Below are 12,961 nucleotides of genomic sequence, written 5' to 3'. Positions count from 1 at the left end.
TGATGAATGAAGGAGACGTTTTTACGTGCGGATTAAGATTACCATAAAATTACGCGATCGGGCAGCTTAAGATAAAAAAATGTTATTTGTTTATTTTTTAAATCATTTTAATATTAAAATGTTTATTTAATAAATTACTTTTGCATAAAATTAGAATATCTAATTATACGGTGAATTATTCATGTATAAATGATTATAGAAATGGATAATAGAGAGAGTAAGCAATATTATTGCCGCATGATCTGGCTGAATGATTAGTGTCCTGATGTCACTAACACATTATGCTTGTGACAACATTGTATACACACGCCTACAAGATTTTTTTTACGATATGAGATAGTCATAGCGGAAAGGTGCGCCGAGTTACAAGTAGTCACAGCCGGCGCTAATATAAATTAATCACTTCCTTTTACGGTGACACGAGGAAATTTTTCAACAGAGTCAATTAATACATTCGAGAGTATATTAGCATATTATTTCGGAGTACTCTTAATAAAACTGTCGCCACATTGTGCTGATATATATATATATATTTTTTTTTTTCAAAACAATTCTCCAATCTCGATGACAGTTTGTTTGTCCCTTCGATGCGATTGGACCTTGCAACAGGTATGTAACAATGTCGCTCTTGTGCCAGTTACGCGTGTGTGGGAAGTGATCCCACCTACACATCCACACCAGTTTTAAACCAGAACATGCTGTACAGCAAAGCCTAGTTTCCTCTGACAGCATATATGGTGTCTTTAAAAAATTAAAGAAAATTTATTTTATTGAAAATTATTTTATGAAACTCGATTATTAACTTTCCAATAATCGAGCGCAATCCCTCTGAAATATATAACACGATAATTTGAGAAAATTCATAAAAGAGGGAGAAATTGATCGTATTTATATAGAATTTTGCAAAATAAAATTTTACAGACTAGATATCCTGGATTTTATTTTTTAAATAAATTTCTTGAATTCTATTTTTTTCAATTAAAATTTTTTTATCTTTAACGCCAAACTATAATAGCAAATTTCATTTGCCAATACATTTAATATTTCCAATGTAAACATAGATTAATTTCGTAAACTGTGTACGTAAACTTTCACGTTACGGGAGGAAGATAAGCACATATTTCTCTCCTGGCTATAATTATAACGTGACGAATGCTTCGTTCTTGCATTTCGATACGTTATGCCACGTTTTCTCGTCCACGCCGTACACATGCCGTTACGAACACGCGGAACGAAAGAGATCGGGCCGTCATTTCGTCTTCGTCATTAACTACGTTCCGGCCGTGTCGGATGCCGACCGAGACTTTGCGGTCCTGAATCATGTGATCAATTCTCCGTTCTTAATTAAGCAGCATTACGGATACAATGTACGGCTGAACTTGATATATATGTAACACAGACTCGGCACACGGAGTCACGCAGATTTAACTCAATTGAGACTGAGCTGGCATGATACATTCATGATGCGTTCGATTCTGAGAAAAAAGCGTTCACAATGATTACTCTATCGAACCGAAATATATTATTACGTTATCGCGTAACATTACGTTATCCGATTGCGCGGGATAAATAGCTTGTCCACACTTCGCATGTGTCACATAAATTAATATTTTATTTTCATTTTTTCAAGCTACAAAAATATTTACAAACGATAAATCAATTTTGCAGGCTTTAATTAAGGCTCTTATATGTGACGAGAGAAGTGTACGTATAACGCGTACAAAATGCAAACATTTTCTTTCTATCCTTTTCTCCATTATTATAAAAATATGAAATTATGAACACGAAATTATAACAATGTATAAATAGCTCACTTAACTTGTTTGCACAATCTCGCGTCGTGAAATTATAAAAATAAGAACACACACATATTCGATGGAGCTGCATATTTGCACTTGAAACGCCCCTGCTTATATCATAATACGTAATAAAAATCACTTACAATTAGTCGCTAATCTTAGAGCTTAACATCGAAAAATAAATATATCTAGAGATATACATAATAACGAATATATATTATAATAATTTACTGAGGAAAGAACTCGTCTCCTTGCGCGTTGCATCAAGGATCCATCGAGCGTAAACTCGATCGCGATCACAGTTCATCGTTGTAGCTTAATCCTATTATATATTTGACAATATATATGAGTATAAGACTCTTCAATGGCTCTGTGTACGCGATGCTACATAGGATTTGCATCGCGTATGGACGGCGAGGATGTGTCGTTCAAGGCGCAGTTGACCCTGTCCCTTTCCTATAGAGAGATGCGAATACACCGAGGCATCGGTTTTATTCTTCTAAACGCATCTGTCATCATTCTTCGATCATTCTTCGATCTGGCGAACGTCGCGTTCATCGTAAATCGAGAAGTCTGACCGACAGAGATAGCGGCGTTAATCGAGTCTCAAAGGTTGCTGCACGCGTCGGCGCCTGGAACAAAAATTTTTGTGAACAATAGAGTCGAAACTAATCAACATTACATCTGAAAAGTTTAGATGCCTTTATTTTTTTATTTCTTTTTGGATAATTAATTTTTGTGTTAGATGAAGCAGAGTTTTTTTTATTCAATTTTAATATAGCAAAGAGATAAAATGATAAATAAGGACGCACATAATTACCACGATCATGCGATGAGCGTCTGTTATATGAAGTCGAGGGGTTAAAGAGATTCGGCAAGGCAATTACGAAAATGGTGAAAATGGAATCTTTAGCGTATGCGACTACTGGAAGTTCCACAGTTGTGTTGATGGGCCTCAGAAGGGGATAGGATTGAATCTTTGTCTGGAAATACAAGTAACAAGCAGCTTAAATATATCAGTAGAAAAGAGAAGTATTTTTTAAAAATATTCTGTACTTACAAGTTCGCTTTTGCAATTTGTAAGACGAAATTATGTGTTATAATTCACGGGTTAACAATATATAAGCGCAGATAATCGCAGATTAATGCAATGATTATATGAGTTCGTTCTATATCCAGTTCTATTTCACGCTTAAACTGACTATAAATTTTATTAGAGTAATATCGTTATGTACGTATATTGAATACTTGAAAATTTATTACACAAAACTTTGTCTCTCTCTCTCTCTCTCAGCTGCATAATTTATACGAATTTATAAAAACGTTGTCACATATTGGAATATTTAAATCAATGGAAAACAGAAGATAATAAAATTATATAGTAATAGTTAAAAAAAAAATTTTTAAGAAGGAGATTTAGAGAGTTCATTATAAGTAATTTTAGATAATAAATACGTACTTTATTTCTTTGACGTATATTGAAAATGCCATAGATGATGGGATTCATGCTGGAATTGGTGCACGCGAAGAAGAAGAGAGCTCTCTGAATGCGTTCGTCGACTTTCAGGGCTGACTGTCGATCGAACCAGTACCTGTTCACATTCAATAATAATAATCGTGCAAATCAACAGTAAATTTCTTAAATAAGAGATTTACAATCTGAAATATTATTATTATTATTTTCTTTTAGTAGAGCTGAATTTGCACAAATCTATCTGTGACCGTGAACGTTGGTCGCGTCGAAAGTCAGTATTTTTCCGTCTGCAAAATCGACTAGGTCGATTTCGCTGATTTAGTGTTATTGCGAATAAAAATCTCTAGTTAACGAGACATAAAAAAAATCCTGTGGAAATTGAAAAATAGTTGTTACTCACCAAACGCTCATCACATAGTAAGGACTCCAACAGATAATGAATACAGCGATAATGGTTATCGTCATTTTTAAAGTGCGCACTCGCGCCCGACTTAAGAAACCGCTCGAGGAACGACGTATTTTATCTGTGAGAGAATGTCTGTTGATCAATCGCTTTACTTTGTTACCGAGCATTAAATAACATAACACTCTAGGAGACTTTATACGAATAAAATGAGAGATTGCGATATATATTGCGTGTATGTGGACGTGTGAATGTGAGTGTGTGTGTGTATGTAAAATATGTTTTCGAATAATTCTCGTATATAGCGCGATAAATCGCTATCATACCTTCGCTCTTCTCTTTGGATCTACGGCAGATCTCCATGAAAATACTGCTATAAGTGTAGAATATTACGATGAGTGGAAACCAATACATTATCAGCATCCCGAACAAAGTGTAGGAAATTTCATGCACGTACGACGGGAAGAAGTTGAAAGTTATACATTGCGTGTAACAAGTATAATTCGGATGCGTCTCGAGATGAAACACCAACATCTATGGAAAAAAAAGAGAGCTTAAATTTGTCGGAAAACGAATGATTCTGATTATATGCAAATTAGCTCACCTGCGGTAAAGAGCATAGCACCGAGCCAATCCATGCGAGCATCAGCATTATTTTCCCTCTTCTATAAACGTCCAGTATCTGAAGGGGTCGCATCACAGCGTAATATCTGTAACGTTAAACTACGCGTGAAGAATGCAATTTTATAAAATTCCAAACGCATCATAAATACCGCGTATAGGCATATTAATTATTATATATAAAATTATATGTGTCATTTATTTGAATATATCATGATATATATTCAAAGAAATAAATAAAAAGTATTCGTTGCGTGCAATGTCGTATAAAATAATCGCGGTTTATCGAAATCGTCATTCCACGCTGACCTGTCTATACTTATGCAAACTATTACAAAGGATGAAAGATATAGGCCGAACATCCTGAAGAAAGCCATTATACGACACATCGCGTCTCCGGCTTCCCAGGATACTGTTATAGACCATCCGATTTCAAGTGGCATCATTAAGAACGTCACCTGGATAATAATTAAGTTCGATAAAAATTCACATTTTAATCCCCTTAATTTCAATTATTGCGCTTTTATCAAATCGCAGCGATATTACTTATCGCGAATTAATTGTGCATTCGAATATGCTTTAATTATACTTGAATACTTACAAGGAGGTCAGCGATCGACAAGTGCATTATGAGGATGTGTATGCGGGACTTGGACTTTCGTTTCTTTATTATAGTCATTATCAGCACGGTAATGTTCCCAGCGGCTGATATCATCATCAGGATGCTGTAAGTGAGTATCGTCACGAGGTGACCGTCATTGAAACGCAATTCGTTCGGCAATGCCGCCGTGTCGTTGCACTTGAGACTCTCTTCGCTCTCGGTTTCGCTTAACTGTATCATGTTCTCCATATCGCTGAGAAAGAGCTTATCCATACTTCATCTGCAATGAGAGTATTTCTTCAATTATATAGAATTGATTAAATTTTCTCTTTATTTTGGTCCAACATTTAGAAAATGCCGAAAGAGATCTTGAAGAACGAGAGAATTCGAGATCGCACACGTGACTTCATGCGAATTCATTCGAGATGTTTCACATACGTACTTTTAGCTCGGAAAGTTTTGGAAATAAGCAAACTACATCGGGACAATGCGTTTAGTCTTTTCGCGAGGCATTCCGAACATGCAACAATTCGCGGAGAGATACGTCGAGGAATGTTTGCTAGTCTATGATTTATTTGTGGTAAGCGACTTGGCCTTTAAACGTAGCAGTCACGTTCAAAGGGTTGCGTTACACTGACAATGTGATGAGATACAACATCCGATTCAGTTTGATGCGCCAAGTGTTTGCCAGGCTATGATTTATTTGTGGTTAACGACTAGGCCTTTAAACATAGCGATCACGTTCAAAAGCGATCCTCTTCAATCCGTAATCTCTTGTGAGAGGGTGATTATACTTAAATACGATTTCCGATTCAATGCGTGGACAATTATAAACTTAATTAAAGCAAAAAAGTAACAAGACATACAAAAATCTATAAATGATTATTTTTTAAATAAATTACTATTTTTTCTTGTTTTTCAATTTTTATGCATGTGTGTTTCTCGTTGATCCGCTTAAATAAAAAATATTTAGCGTAAAGAAAAATTAAAAAAAGGAAAATACATACATATGTATTACAGAAAGATTCAAGTATCGAAGCATGCTATATAAAGCGTTAAAATTTTTTTATCTTACAGAACAAATTAAATTCTCTTCTGGGGTGGAATTGCCTTTAGAATAAGAACACTGTACAGATCGTTTCGAGTGCAAAATAGTATATATATTTCAAGATGATCTTCGCCAATCGAGAGATCCACCTCGTAATCGCCTCGTCTCTGCGCACTATTGATGAACAACGAACCCTTGTCGTGTGGGGTGCGTTGTAATACTGATTCGGCTTACTTTCCGCTGACCTAGCGAAGTATGTTCAGCGCAGGTCCAAGTCGTAGGAGGTGTTAAGGCTCGAATTGGTTCGCAACTTTTTGTAACTGTAATTATATATATTACAAACTGCTCCGAAAAGTGTCTACAGTTTGCACGGCTGTTTTTTGTCGAGTAAAATGCAGAAAGAAAAATAACAGATGTATGACGAGGAATTACGAGAGGCATCCCTGTATTTCTCTCTGTAATGTTACATCGCTACTGTGCGAGAATATTCTTAATATTCTTAATATCAATGTAGATTGCGTTCAAAGTACCAAATCCGCCTGACATCATGTGCTAAACATGCGCCAGAGGACACACGGAACTAAACTTCGGCCCCGAAGCGCAAAGTGCATAATCGAGGGAACACGTTAAGATATCATATTAATGAGCTGTTTTTCTTCAATTAACTTCATTTCATCGTAGTTGGACGATTTTGCGGGATTTGAGCGATATATAGATACTTGTTTTGGCAGGATTTATTTATCAACATTATATATTGCGAATAAATGCATGGAGGAAGATAGTTGCAAAACAGTGTTAAGTCCGTAATATCATCCATTTTTTTGGATAACAACAAACATTGAAGTTTGTATCATGATTGCAGATAAGTGCGGAAGAAATTATTAATTACTAAGAATCGAATAACTTAAAACGCAGAATGTCTTTATACAGTATAGTATAAAAGGTTCGATGAGAGATTTCAACATATGCGCCAGGGAAAAATAATCTTCTTCAAGGGGCGTCAATAATTGTCGCGATCCTTATCTAGGTTCTCGTTATTTTCACAATATATAATGCAGACGAATGCGCAGACAGAATCGATACGACGCTGATTTGTCTTGTTTCGGTCAAACAATCGTTTACGCAATTATTTCGCAAAAGAACAAACTGTCATGTTTTCATCCAAAAACACGCTTAGATTAGATTAAAATCAAGAGCCTTGAGCACGAGATTATGTAATAATAATTCGAAAACGCATATTATAATTTGATACTTGGTAATTCATGGCAAAAGCAAAAAATATTTATTTATTTGTACAGGATTCTCGCTATAAGACGTAATAGGGGCTCGCAGGATATGGTTTTATCGAATAGAATTGTTGATATAGTTCAATTAAGAATCATCCCTCGCTTGTGCTCACATATTGACATGTCGATATAATGCAATTTGTCGAACAATAAAACCTGATTAATGTGCTATGTATGTATAGGATGTAATGACGCATAGGAGCAAAAATATATATATATATATATATATATATATATACATATTATATATATATTTAGAAATCAAGAGTATATTTATTCGTTGTAAAAAATAAAAAATATTTAAAGATAAGAGATTAATTTTTCAAGATCTTGAAATTGAAATTGAAAACATATATTTATGTAAATAACTCTTTATTTATTTCCGTAAATAATGAATAACTCTGATATGACAAAACGTCAATATCGACAACATCGACGGATTATTCCTGACGAGGGGATGATGCTAGATAACTTCTATACAATATATACAATACACACGACTTGTGGTCTTTTTTTTCAACTTGATTCAGAAATATTTCTAGCTCTTACTTTTCTAACAAATAGAAAAAGAAAATTTTTCTAAAAAAAGTATCCTTATATTTTTTATTTACTGCACATAATCATAAGTCACAAATTGTAAGAAAGTTGAAAGAAAAGTTGCACATGCATAAATCGCAGATTTTTTCTCCGATAGGAAGAAAGAGAAAACACGAAATAATTCGAATTAAAATAAATAAATTAAACAAAGTTCAATAAATAAATAAATTTCTTACTCGATGTGCAATCTCGTAGTCGGAATCTCGATGTTTGGAGTAAATTTATTCTTGATGTCCGTTAATTCCTGATGTTTTCCAAATATTAGATTGCAGTATCTGCTACGATTTTTAATAATTAGAACTAGAAGTGGGTCGAGTCGCTTATACTTTAAGAAGTCAATGAACACGCACTGTCGGCATGAACGATTAATTCCCGGCGGATCTTGAAAGAGAAAAATAAAAAGCACCGCGTGCTTTACGCGTGAGAAATGTGAACTCTTATCACATAAACGTTTTCGCGAAATTCTTCCGCGCGTCACTTTGTGCGTGAATTCCTGGGGCTATTGCGCGAATTATCTCCACACATGTATATCCTCAATCCGTTTTCTCATTGCGTATGCTGGCACATATCGCTCGACAAAACATCGAGGAAAAAAATTTCGTATCGCGGCGAGACAGAAAAAAAAGCCAACTTATCTATCGTTCACCTTTTACGTTGAAGAGTCGTACGCGTGAACAGCACGAGTTTTGCGAAATGCAAATGAAGGACGTATCTACACGTGATCGACAACGGAATTCGGTGCTGCGCGTGTATAATTAAGCGTGCGATGAACGATGAGGGACTGCGGACGTTCCGCGGGACGTTCGTGATTTATCCGCCGACGCAGACACTCAGACCGGCGTCAAGGGTCAAGTGTCAAATCGTCGCTGATAGGACACTAACGTGTCGGGGACAGTGCCGTCGATCGAGCACACATCCGGAATGTGAGTGAAGATTGTGGCGGAAACCGAAATCAAATGTGAGTGGACCGCGTGCGTTAAGAGAGTTTTGGAAAGACTTGTCTCTTTGGAAATAGAGAAATATATGCGGATGTCATCATATTACAATGATTCTTTGTCACTGCCACTTTCTAAAGCTCGAGCGGATAGAAAACAATCTCGCGAACAGAATAGAATCTCGTATATTTTTTTTATACTCAATATTTACAGATATATAAAAAAAAGCATATACAATTTGTAATATGTAAATATCTTTTAAATTTATATATGGTATGTATATATCATATTATATAACATATACAAAGATATATATCAAGATATCTTATCTTATGGAAATTCTTATTTTCAAGAAGCAAAGCAATTTGTTTCCTTTTTTTATTCGTATTAGGCGTCGAGAAGGAGCTAGAGTTTATTTTGTTTATATTTAAATACTAACTTAAGAAACGGTGATCTTGTTAAGATCAATGTTCACCCTATACGTTTTTTATTCTACTAGAATAAAACAAACGCGTGCTACACGCGCACTACGTTCTTTCATATTATATTAAAGAGAACCATATTTTAAAAAAAATAACATAAAGTTTATTTAAACTCGACTAATATTTTTTGACAGAAATCAGCTGATTAAAGCGTTAATTTGCTAAATAAATTTTAAAATAAAAATATTTTATAGAAATTAAAATAATAATGATGTAAATAATATGTTATAACACTATAACACTATAATACATGTTATAAATATGCGCCGCATCTTCTTTTGCATTATAAGTTTTCTAAGGTAAATTATAGGTATATAAATTACAGTAATTTAATATTTTTTTATACTTAAGCATACACATATAACCGATATAATCTTTCTGCATTTTGATACAATATATTTAAGTGATATAAAAATACTATAGTTATCAAAATTTTTAAGCTGTAATTTAAATTATTATTTTACAAAAACTTAGTCCAGCAGATTAACTTTTGTTCTTCATTATTGTTTATTCTTCTGTGTGAAAATTCTTTTGACTTTAATTGCATATTATACAAAATACAATATTCTCTCTGAAATAAATATATTCTTGTTTCGTTTTAATGCAGCTCTCGTTTTTCAATTTTAACTTTTAAAGGTTCAACAGTAGATAATACTATGTCCGCATTTAATTTAATTTTATCTATCTGAATGCTTTTATCTACTTTGAATACAAATGTTGTTATCAAAGTTGCTAAGATAACTTTCATTGATATTATCGCATATTGCATACCTGTGGAAAAACTTGTTAATTACTTATATATGCAAATCAATCTTATTGGGAAACATGTTTTGTCATTTGTTCATATTTATACCTATACAATTTTTGGGTCCCATACTAAATGGCATGTAATAATACGAATAAGACGTTCCAATGTTTTCTGGAAGAAATCTGTCTGGATCAAATACCAACGGATTAAGGCCAATATTTTTCGTTTCGGTGTAACGTAAATAATTCCATGACAATATTAGCCCCTTTTGATAAAATAAATTCTCCTAAAACATATATTTTTGTACTGATAAATGTTATTATTATTAGAAGCATAATAGAAGCACAATATAGCCAAGAGCAGTAAGTAGAACATGTACACTTTATTGCGAATTTAAAATATGACATAAATAGCGGACGCGTTTAAGTGCCTCTTTTGAGACATCTTCAGCGCAGTTATAAGTTATAATGTATAATTGTATATAGAGATTAAATAAATAAATCTGAAATGCAGTCCAATGAGTAAAAAGAAAAAAATATAATTTATTTAAAATTAAATAAAAAATAATATTTTGTTATCTATATTTCTTTAAATCTCCAAAATTTGCTCATATTTACAAACAAAATAAATTGCAAAAAAATTGAAGATAATATTGCTTCTATAAATTGTATATCTTATAGGCATCTTGATATGCTAATTTTAATTTAAACACAAAAAATTCTTAAATAATAATTTCATATTTTTAATTATAGTTGTTATTTAAGATTTATACTTTAGTGTCTAAATTCTATACAACAATAACATATAATAATTACATATTTATATTTGTAAAAAATATAATTATTATATCTATACTCATACAATACATACCCATTTTTAAATTCTCTGTTGTCGCGAAAACATCGGAACAGTAGGAAATATTCTCAAAATTTTCTTAATAACACGATCTAAATAATCCATATCTTGTATATTTTCGTATTTTATTGGGGTAGATTGTGGCGTTTTCGTTCCATAAATTTCCAATAATTCTGTATATACTTTTTTCTTGAACAAAATTAAGTGTATAATCAAATTTAAATATATAATATAGGTATATTATATGTATATTTAATATATTTATATATATAATTTATATATATCTATATAATATTTAAAATAATTTTTTATTATTTATATTTATTTATAAGTTCGTATTAATCTGGTATCGAATTGTTGATAATGATAGAGTTCAACATAATTATTTTTGTATGGTTTTATTAGAATTCTTATCTTTAAACATTACACATAAAATTTTATTATTTAAGTGAATTAAAAAGTTTTATATATAAAAAAGCGAAAAAGTCTTCTCACTTTTTGTCTATTATAAGTGTACTTAATTTAAAAAAGAAAACTATTTATACAAATCTAAATTATGATTTTGATGTAATAATATAATAGTATTATCAAGATTGTGTTAAAAATCTTATTGCATAATTTATATAACAGTATGTCGATTAATGACTTCGAAATAATAATAATTTAAATATTTGAATAATATATAAAATATATCGGGAGACAATAATCCTGATTTTATTGCTTAAAAAATATTTTATTTTATTTTCTGTATCATAGAACTATATCATTCTCAACTTTATTTTTTAAAGGAGCGATTTTGAATGAATTTAATATATACATACTTGTATATCAGGGAAATTTGCTAACATGAAGATAACAAAATTTATCGTAATGGCGGTAGAGTGTCAGTGCCCTATAATAAATAAAAATTTTATTTACTTTTTTATTTATATACAATAAGATATAAAAATACTTTAAATACCGCTAATAGCATAGTAATCATGTTATCGTGTATCATCTCTTGCGTCAACTTATTTTCATGGGATGCCTTCATTAGAGAGTGTGAAGAAGTATCTCATCTATATTATTTAAAGAATGTAATTTAAAAATAGTAAGCTTTTGTAAGTGCGTACGTATATGTATGTATAAGTGTAATTATTTTCTCAATTTTATGATGAGAATTCTAACTTGAAATTTAAATTAAAAATAAAGCTGGAGAAAAGAAAAAAGAACACTTTAACAATGCGAACAGAATTCAATAATCAGTTTCCAATAATCGTTTAACGACTAAAACGAAGCACATTTTAATAATATTTTATTTAAAGCTATGAAAAAAACCTTTTGTTGTCTATGCAACATTATAAAATACAGAGATCAAAGAGATTTTATTGAGAAAGAAAGATATAAGAGATAGTTTTCGGCAAAAAACTAAACCCCAATCGATTTACCTCTGTTTATATTTTTCTTAGAAGAATATAACTCACACTTTCTCGTTATTGCGCTCATAGTTATATAAATTATATAGCGATTATTTGTAAAGAGAAAGAGAGAGAAAGAGAAAGAGAAATAATAAAATCGAATTGTATGTAAATATTATATATAACAATGATACGTGTTTAGTATTTTGCTCATGTCATAAAAAGAAACATTGAAATTTCTAGAAATGTTTGAAATTTTTATTTTTACAGTTTTTTACCTAAATTTATCCTTCTATCTTTTTCTTAAATTTTCGTATTTTAATCATACAGACTTGAAAAGTAATTTTTGAAATTTTATTTAGTTCTAATTTTTTGCTAATTATATTTTGCTGATACTTCATAATTTTTCGCAATTTAAAATTATAAGCTTATAATTCTAGGAATTCTTCAAATCGCAATTCTTCGAATTTTAATATATGTTACTTTTTTGCTGATTATATTTTCCTAATATTTTTATTTTAATATTTTTAATTCAATTTTTTAAAATTCAAATTAGTAAGAATCGAATTCTTAAAATTTTAGATTATAAACTTAACGTTTGCTTAAATATATTTTTTTAATATTTAAAAGTGTGAATCGGACAGACACATCTAGGATAAGATAAATTAAAATATCATTTACATAAAGTAATTGTATATTATATGAAATGGATTTG

General features: G+C 31.4%; 1 protein-coding gene and 1 pseudogene across 7 annotated transcripts; both read right to left on the bottom strand.

Annotated features, from left to right (window-relative positions):
* Window positions 1–192: 192 nt before the first annotated feature.
* LOC145939807 (adipokinetic hormone/corazonin-related peptide receptor variant I-like) lies at window positions 193–8,631 on the bottom strand. 7 transcript variants are annotated; one of them, XM_083044419.1, is made up of 10 exons: window positions 8,476–8,630; window positions 8,006–8,104; window positions 4,899–5,178; window positions 4,607–4,755; window positions 4,281–4,386; window positions 4,003–4,210; window positions 3,674–3,797; window positions 3,259–3,391; window positions 2,612–2,782; window positions 194–2,431 (listed from the first exon to the last, which is right to left on the bottom strand). In XM_083044419.1, exons 3-10 carry the CDS (start codon window positions 5,169–5,171, stop codon window positions 2,354–2,356), a joined length of 1,242 nt encoding a protein of 413 aa, XP_082900545.1. In that variant the 5' UTR covers window positions 5,172–5,178; window positions 8,006–8,104; window positions 8,476–8,630; the 3' UTR covers window positions 194–2,353. The 7 variants fall into 7 exon arrangements, with proteins under 7 accessions (XP_082900548.1, XP_082900545.1, XP_082900544.1 ...); XM_083044422.1 differs by lacking the exons at window positions 8,006–8,104; window positions 8,476–8,630 and adding an exon at window positions 6,181–7,451 and having other exon boundaries at window positions 193–2,431; XM_083044418.1 differs by having other exon boundaries at window positions 8,006–8,631.
* Window positions 8,632–9,844: 1,213 nt separating this feature from the next.
* On the bottom strand, window positions 9,845–11,882 carry LOC145939309 (cytochrome P450 4V2-like; annotated as a pseudogene).
* Window positions 11,883–12,961: the final 1,079 nt, after the last annotated feature.

This window comes from Prenolepis imparis, unplaced genomic scaffold (genome assembly GCF_030444845.1).
Source record: "Prenolepis imparis isolate NDT839.2.m4 unplaced genomic scaffold, iyPreImpa1.0 SCAF_8, whole genome shotgun sequence".
Classification (NCBI taxonomy): domain Eukaryota; kingdom Metazoa; phylum Arthropoda; class Insecta; order Hymenoptera; family Formicidae; genus Prenolepis; species Prenolepis imparis.
Note: the sequence above shows the minus strand (reverse complement) of the source record. Positions and strands in the feature narration are given on the sequence as shown.